General features: G+C 42.4%; 1 protein-coding gene across 1 annotated transcript; it reads right to left on the bottom strand.

Annotated features, from left to right (window-relative positions):
* Positions 1–478: 478 nt before the first annotated feature.
* On the bottom strand, positions 479–4438 carry LOC132972979 (E3 ubiquitin-protein ligase TRIM17-like). The gene is given in 3 exon segments (XM_061036150.1): positions 479–1123; positions 1126–2266; positions 4201–4438. Coding segments are annotated over 2 exon segments (1626 nt in total). The 5' UTR covers positions 2258–2266; positions 4201–4438; the 3' UTR covers positions 479–629.
* Positions 4439–9291: the final 4853 nt, after the last annotated feature.

The raw sequence follows: 9291 nt of genomic DNA, 5'->3' as shown, positions 1-9291 counted from the left end.
TGGACTCATCGGCGTCACAAGCACACGCCCACTGCAGGACTTAACGTGTACGTTCACTGATTGTACCTACAATGCAAGCTACCTGAGAAAAATTACATTTGTTTTCATGGAAAAGTTGATCATTTAGCAAGCTAGCACAACATAACCGCTGATGTTTGGCACCTGTCTGTCCAACAGAAAACAAGCTAACGCTGCATCAATATTCAACCCAAGCAGCTCTTTAAAGGTCACATATTCTGCGAAAGCCCGAGCCGACCAAAGCCCTTCCAGAGAGGGGGCGTGGTCAGATACAGCTCATTTACATTTAAAGGTACAGACACAGAAACAGCCTGTTCTGAGCAGGGCTGAAATAGAGGGGTTTATAGACATGATCAAATACAGGATCAGAGTGGATTTAGAACAAGAAACTTGTTTTGGGGAGCTCTGAGACTTATTTACACTGGATGAAGAGGAGGAGAATGTGTGACCTTTAAAGGTCCAAAAGCGGGTGAAAGCAAAGCCCAAAGTTCAGACTTATATGTTCTTTGTTTGTATGGCGTCCATTTGCTGAAATGTCTTCAATCCCAAACTCAACTGCTTTCTGTCATTGGCTGACTTAATGTCATAAGTGAAGACTGAGCAGCATGCGTTTAGTATAAGTCTTTACTTCTTCTTCTGACTCTACCTTTAAGTATTTCTACTCGTTGTAAAACACACCCCCAATCAGAGCTGTGGATTGTGACACCATCGGTCTGACACAGACTGAAGAATGGGTAGAGATCCACAAAGAAGGAGCAGCCAGTGAAGGAGTAGATCAGAGCTGCAGCATCGACGTCATAAAAGGAGACCAGACCCTCCTCATAATTCACAAACACCCCCACCTTCTCAGGCTCAGACTTCAGGGAGAGACGGACTGAAGGGCCAGCAGCAGCTAAGTACTCACCCTGAGAACTCAGACACACGGTCCAGTGACCGTTTGTGGGGCTCAGTGTGATGGTTTCCTTCAAGTTAGACAACTTTCTGACCACTCCTAGAGTCCACGAGGAGCCCTTTTTAACAAAGACTTCAAAGTAAAATCTTCCTGAAATGAAACCCTGCATTGATAAGACACATCTACAGACATTACCACGTTGTCTGCCAGGGGTTTGGGATGAACTACATCAGGATCAACTCTCACATTTACAGAATATTGCTGGACCCTCCTCAGCTCAGTCACAAACAGCCGCTTCATCTGTTCACTGATCGTCTCCTCCAGCTGGCTCACAGCTCTCACCACAGTCCCCTCATATGAAGGTGGATGGACTCTGACTTCAGTCCAGTCCTTGGTGGGTGTATATGCTTTTAAGAGCTGAACGTTGTTAAGGAGTTGAAGGGGGTCTTCAGATCGTGAGAGCTGCTTCACCTCAGTGCTACTCTTCTCCAGCTCAGAGATTTCCTGTTCCAGCTCTTTGATGAAGCCTTCAGCCTGTTTCTCCGTCTTCCTCTGCTTCTCTTTGATCGTGTCGATGAGCATGTTTAGTTTTCTCTCAGCAGTCTCCATCAAAGTATTGAAGAATTTAACACCCTCAGTGATCTCTCTGTCTGCATTCCTATTGCTGATGTCAACTGAGTGATGGATGTCCTCAATCTTCACTCTTCTGATCTGGATTATCTGCTGAATTTCAGCCTCTGTCTTCCCCAGCTCGGTCTTCTTTCTTTCATATTCTTCTTTCAGAGGAACAACATCATGTTTCTTGTGGTCTGCGACTGTGCACAGCATGCAGACACACATCTGGTCGTTCTTACAGAACAGCTCCAGCAGTTTGTCATGTTTCTTACATATCCTTGCTTCCAGGTTCTCCATGGGGGCGATCAGCTGATGTCTCTTCAGACCTGACATTGTCAGATGAGACTTCAGGTGAGTCTCACAGTAAGAAACCAGACACACCAGGCAGGACTTCTGGGCCTTCAGTTTGGTTCCAGTGCAGACGTCACAGGGAACTTCTCCTGGTTTGGACACGTGTTGCCCTGACCTGCTGCTGCTGGCTTCCTGTTGAGCTGACTGTTTGTACTGAGCAGCCATCTCAGAGATGAACGTATTGACCCGTAGTTCTGGTCTTGTGTTGAAAACCGCTTTACAGTTGGGACACTGACAGAAGTCATTACCATCCCAGTATGTAGTGATGCAGGTTTTACAGAAGTTGTGTCCACATGGTGTGCTGACAGGATCAGTGAACACATCCAGACAGATGGAGCACAGGAACTGATCTTCAGTCAGCAGACAGCTGGCAGCAGACATTTCGATAACCTGATGAGTAAGTGGAAATTCAAAAAATTAAGACAGTCAAAGTATTTTGATTTATTTAAATAATACAAGCTTGGTTACCTGGTATATCAGGAATATATTTTAGATCATAGGTTTTTGGATTTCACAACATGAACGATATGTTGACTATGTAGTACGACCACAGCTATTATGATGTACATACTTAATTTAAAAGTGTAACCAGACAATTCTTTAATTTTCTTCTTCTGCGTCTCTTTAATGTCACATAGAGGTCTGGGACAGTGCCTGTGAAACGGCAGACCAGGGTGGTGGTTTCCATTTTTAAAAAGGGAAGGGGGGGGGGATTGCTATGAGCCATCCAGGCTCTGTATGACCAACTGAAGCAGCAGCCTCTGTAAATACAGTTGTCATGTTTTCCTGTTTTGAAAGGTGGGATAACTTGGAGGATGAGAAGAAGCAGAGAGTTTTACCGTCTGTTTGGTGTCAGCAGTGCGTTCTCCGTGATCGATTACATCCCTCAGAAATATGAGATGACTTTTTTTGTACTCAGCACTTTTTTTTTTTTTTTTTTTTTACTGTGAGCGGAGATAATTTAATCGGCCTAACAACAGAGTTCCATTAAAGCACTTTATGTTGTATTTGAACGTTTCACCACTTGATATCAATGTTGATATTTTACACTAGCTGTAGGTTAAGCTTGTAGGCTTTAGTTTTCATAATGCTTCTTCATTATTTACAAACAATTTAGTCTCTCCGGACTAACGTCAGTTAAAGGAAGAATGTGAGACTTTTTGATCCAGTAGATGTCGCCCTTGAGCACCAGAAACCAAAACAAACTGCGGTTTGGCCACACCTCCTCCATAATGAAGCCTCCTCTCTCCTCCAGAGACACACCTCCACCTTTTAATATTATTTCCTGGGTTCTGTAGTGTTTTGGTATTCACCCTTGTCTCTGTCTTTCAGATCCTGCCCCTCTTGTCCCCGCCTTGTGTGTCAGCTCCGCCCTGATTACCCTCACCTGTGTCTCGTTGGTCCCTGATTGTCTGTGTATTTAATCCCTGTGTGTTCTCCCTCATGTTGCCAGTTTGTTGCGTTCTCAGTGTACCCTTGTCCCAGCATTATAATTATCTTCTTATGATCACTATGTATAACCATCGCTGCCTTTTTGACCTTGCGTAGCCCTCTGGATTTGTTTATTATTGCCTTACCGGACTGAATTATAACATTCCGTCTGAGTCTGCTTTTGCTCCATACTGTGAGTCTTTGTATCATTCACATTGCATGTAAATGACACAGAACGACACCATTCTTCTTCTTCTCTCTAGTTCTTGACTAAAACAGCTTTTATACACAAGGGGAGGAGCCGGCCGTCCCGTCCATGTAAACACGACTCTGACAACAACACAGCCAGCGGGACTCGAGCTTCTCACTCATTGTAGACAGTCATGACTCAGAGACACATTTACACAGGAGAGACTTGATTTAAGATATATTTATGTGGAACATGTAGCACATTCTTCCTTTAACAGAAGTCATTTTCCTCTGAGTCTGTTCAGGGACAATTAGACACGAGAGGAAACACTGCTTTAAGATAAAACAAAGTGCTGTTGACTTTCTGATCTTTAAATCACTGAGAGACTCCAAAGATCAACTCAGCTAGGCTAGTTAGCTTGAAGCAAAACCAGTTTATCCTGTGTTTTCTCCGAGATGACTAAATATAGCGAGCGCTGTAAACATGTATGTCAGAACCAACTCAACCACTAAGACTGTGGAATGAAATCTGGTTTGTTGATCATAGCAGGAAAAAGGTTAAAACGTTTGTTGTTATGTTAAGATTAGCCTAGCTGTGACTCGTCTGAGTGCAGTCACTATTGTTTGGCTTTTATTTGTTTAGTGGTCGAGTTAAAACATCCTTTTCACTTAAGTGTTTTTGGTTTGTAGTTCAGTGTACTCACCAGTGTTTGTGAGAAAAACCTCCAGTTGAATTTGTCTTCAGAGAGAAACAGAGAGACTCGTCGCGATGCAGCTCTGATGTGACTCAGACTGGGGGTGCGTTCGAATTGTCCCTCCTATCTCCTTTCACTATCCACTTTACCTTAACCCCGGGGAAAACGTCATGAGGTTAAGGAAAGATGTTAGGAGAATTCATAAAGGACTTAAGGAAAGGCGGTCTCGTTGCTCTGACAATCCGACGTCATTAAATGAGACGGGTTAATGACGTGGGTCCGCCGTGTTGAAACTACAATGTTCCGAAAATGGACTACAAAAAGCGCATCCAAAAAACTTTCCCCTTTGCCTTCTTACCGGTGAAATAATCCTAATTACCACAAGGTTGGGATTGAAATAAAACAAATATAGACTACCAGGCTACAAGTAACAAAAGTGAAACCATCACCTTTCTGTCCACTGAGAAATCAACATCAAAATAAATATGAAATTAATTGTTACATTAGACAAGAATGTACAACTGAAGAAATGCACAAAACATTCTGAATTGAATGAAATATGTTGAATAAAACATCATCTGGCTCAAAATGTCTCTGATCCCTTTTCACCTGAAAGACAGGGTGATGTTTTTTATGGTGATTATAATCTGATTATATGGCTTTGCATAATATCTCAAGAACCTTAATCAAGGCAAGGGATTCAGCATCTGTGACTGAAGGAAAGTTTAACGTTATGTATGATATTGCTTGCTCAAAGTGGATAAATAACGAATGCAAACTGAGCATAGGCTGCAATAAAAGTTAAACTCACTTTGATCGTTTTACAACATCAGCATAACCTTCATAGTTCGCCTATGGGTTAAAGATTGAAAGTTGTTCAAGGCATATTATTGCAAATGGTAACTTACATGATCTCCCTTTTCTGTCATCGTTAATGTTCGTGAACGGTCGGATGCGCGAGTCGCTTTAAATGTTGCGGTCACAAGGAATTGTGGGGCGTCATACACTGCCTGGCCCAAAAAAAAAAAGTCGCTACCAAAGAAAAGGCCACACACTCTAATATTTCGTTGGACCGCCTTTAGCTTTGATTGCGGCACGCATTCGCTGTGGCATTGTTTCGATAAGCTTCTGCAATGTCACAAGATTTATTTCCGTCCAGTGTTGCATTAATTTTTCACCAAGATCTTGTATTTATGATGGGAGAGTCGGACCACTGCGCAAAGTCTTCTCCAGCACATCCCAAAGATTCTCAATGGGGGTTAAGGTCTGGACTCTGTGGTGGCCAATCCCTGAACCACTCTTTCACAATTTGAGCACGATGAATCCTGGCATTGTCATCTTGGAACAGCCCGTGCCATCAGGGAAGAAAAAATCCACTGATGGAATAACCTGGTCATTCAGTATATTCAGGTTGTCAACTGACCTCATTCTTTGGGCACATAATGTTGCTGAACCTAGACCTGACCAACTGCAGCAACCCCAGATCATAGCACTGCCCCCTACAGGCTTGTACAGTAGGCACTAGGCATGATGGGTGCATCACTTCATCTGCCTCTCTTCTTACCCTGATCACTCAGGGTAAATCTTCCTTTCAGTTTTTAATAATGCGTTGGACAGTTCTTAACCCAATTTTAGTAGTTTCTGCAATCTCCTTAGATGTTTTCTCTGCTTGATGCATGCCAATGATTTGACCCTTCTCAAACAGACTTAACATCTTTTCCACGACCACAGGATGTGTCTTTCAACATAGTAGTTTAAGAAATGAGAAGCTACTCGTTGCATCAGTTGGGGTTAAATAACTTGTTGCCAGCTGAAAGATAATCGCCCATGCAGTTATTATCCAATGGGAGGCTCTTACCTATTTGCTTAGTTAAATCCTGGTGGCGACTTTTTTTTGGACAGGCAGTGTATCTCATCTCCTTTGGTAAAGGATGGTCCAGTGTATCCTATGCTAAAGGAGGTTATAAAGGAAGCATTGACCCACCCTTTCCTTAACTTTCAGAGAATTCAAACAGCTCTTATCTATTAAATGCTTCCGGGGTTAAGGTAAAGTGGATAGTGAAAGGAGATAGGAGGGACAATTCGAACGCACCCTAACTTTCACATTCATTTAAGAGAAAAAGATATGTTGTAGCTCCTCGTCTTTCAGTTTAGCTCCTCCTCTTTCAGTGTAGCCCCTCCTCTTTTCTCTATACATTTACTTTTTTTTTTCGATGTGGATATTTACCCTCCTGTCATTATTTCTAATGTCTGACCCTAATCCTCTTCCTCAACAAAAGAGGTCAGTGCAAGATATTCAAGGACTTCCTGAAGTCTTCTTTGACCGTCTGTATAAAACTTCTCCTCAAACGTTAAACTCTCTGTTTTGCCTGTAGTTTAACTCTTTAGTTGCTTTCCAGACGGTTTACCCTCTTTTCTTTATGTGTAAGATGCTTACTGATGATATTACAGGAGAGAGAGTAAAGCAAAAGACTTTCAACACCGGGCCACATGTAGGCTTCTCTTCGATTTTTACAAGTTTAGGAATAAAATACCTCTTTAGAAGACCTCAGGTATAATATTTCAAAGTCTTATTCTGAAAAGCTTTGTAACTGCAGACCCTAGTAGATCTTGATTTTCCTCCAAATCTTCAAAACCCTCAGGAACGGACTATAATCTGCTGTCTGTTTCTCTGCCAGACTGCAGTTTCTATAATCTCCACTAGAGGGCGACCTCGGCTCTCATGTATTCTCTACAAACTGTTTTCAGTTTCTCTCAGCTGCAGATTGAAACAGAACAAAAGCGTTACAACACATCAGATAATCTTATATACTCTGCAGTATCTGACATCACATGACATTACACAACTCTCTCAGTTCAGTTCTTATTCCTAAAGTCTAATGATGTTATAACTTTTTTTTAAATAAATACTTTTTAAATAATTTTTAAGCACTTGTTGAATTTCTATGGTAAAATAAAATTATACAACATTTTAGGGACCCAGGCCTGGATCCGAGTACACTAGACCCCAAAGTCCGGTTCATTTGATCAGTCTGAACACAAAGGTCTAACACAACAATGTAGTCCCCAGGTAATTGCAGCTCGAGCAGAGGACAACTTTGTCCGCCGCTTGTGCTAATCTCCTAATTCTAATATTAGAAGAACTTGGTTTTTGAATTTATTCTTACAGAAGAAGACAGATGGAGGTGTGTATAAAACATGAACATGAGGAGAGGGAGATAATAGAGATATTACAGAGGGACTTTTATTCATTTATTTTCTTCACTGTTAATCTTAATTTTTACAAATATTTATTTGTTGATTCGTTGACAATAAAGCCATTTCTTAATGTCACAGCATCAATAATGATTGCTGATTGAAATGTTTTTGTGTGTTTGAAATATCTAGAATGACCTCAGCAGCGTGTTAAAGCCGTTTGACCTTTACTCTTACAGAATCCCAGCAGAGCGTTTTCATCCTAACTCTGTTTGGGCTCCTTTGAGACCTGCTGACGGTCAAATTCAATTAAAACATGATGCCAACATCCCGACAAACAGTCCCGACTACTCTCAGAGAAACGCTTGCTTTCAAAGTCAATTGTGTCCCATGTGAAGAGCCGGCCTTCGTGTCCCCGTCTGGAGCCCTTTCACGTGCTAAAATAAGAGTTTTCCCCTCTCTCTCCGAGTCGACATGAGCAAAGTGAGCGCCGTGAAAAGACCAGAGAGAGAGCGCTTCTATTTGATGACTGGCAGCCTCGGGTCTTGTGTCTGTGTGACACTATGGGCCACTACAAAAGCATGTCCTTTCTTCTGCTGCAGTACAACAGGGAGGGGAAAGAAAGGAGGTGGTGCATGATGAGGAGGAGGGGGGTGAAAAGATGGGGGGGGGGGATCTTGCTTTTGAATCTGACCCGGCGCAGATGTACAAGGCAGGAGGATTAGGCTGCGGGTGTTGGTGACATTCACCGGGTTCGGTTCTCGCTCCGTTGTGGCCTTTGTGGCACCCAGCAGCCTCGGGGTGGTAAGCTGCCGGCCGGCGTGCCAATGGGCCTCAATGTGCAACAATGGTGGTACACCCCAGTCATAACCACCTCCCCAAAATCCCTCCAACCTCTCACTCCCAAACTCCCCCCTCCTCACCCAGTACAACTCCAAACACAGAAAATGTGCTAGGGAAGCTAATGTCCTCAAATCTCAAGCCTGTACTACAGAGCAGGATTAGCGGTTAGCGTGCTATCTTCAGGCTTAGCTCTGATTGTAAGAAGGTGCTTCACTTCTCACCAGGGTACATCTGTGATCTACCTGCACACCCAATCTGGTCGTTCAAAATATTTAATCTCATTAAAAATGATCTAGAGTTAGAAATCCACTTTTATTTTCTGACCAGGATCAGGTAATCCATTTTACTTTGGTACTGATTTTTCAAAATAAAACTGGATTGGATGAATCTGTCCTGTTGGTGTAAACAAACCCTACGTTGAAACTAGGTCAAATTGTAAGTCAAGACGTGTCATTGTTTGGTTGCACTACAGAGATGTAAGGTTCACTGAACCTGAAAAACATAAACATCTGAAGCCCCATTTGCACTGGATAAGTATTACTGGGGACCTGTAATGGTAATTTGGGAATAACCCCCCAGTGTTTAGTTCGGCGCATTCAGTGCAGTGGTTAGGGCTGTTGCCTCACAGCAAGGAGGTTCCTGGTTTGAATCCTCGTAATAGAGAGCCTCTCTGTGTAGAGTCTGCATGTTCTCCCCGTTCATGTGTGGGTTCTCTCCGGGTACTTCGACTTCTTCCCACAGTCCAAAGACATGCTCGTTAGGTTAACTGGTGACTCTGAATTGCCGTAGATAATGGATGGGATATATATATATATATATATATATATATATATATATATATAGGCACCATTTGTCTGTTTGTCTGCATGCACCTGTTGTGTAAATTTAGTTTTTTATGACAATTAACTTTTGTTTGATTTTTTTTTTTCCACACATTTTATTGGGCATCATCCCAGCTCCCTCAGCCAATAAAAGGCTTTATCTGAGCTTAACTGAGTCGCTCAAGGTTGATGTGTGACGTGAGAAAAAAAGACTCGCGCCTTATTGAAAACCTGCAACAAA

This window comes from Labrus mixtus, chromosome 4, assembly GCF_963584025.1.
Source record: "Labrus mixtus chromosome 4, fLabMix1.1, whole genome shotgun sequence".
Classification (NCBI taxonomy): Eukaryota; Metazoa; Chordata; class Actinopteri; order Labriformes; family Labridae; genus Labrus; species Labrus mixtus.
This window is presented reverse-complemented; position numbering and strand designations above follow the sequence as displayed.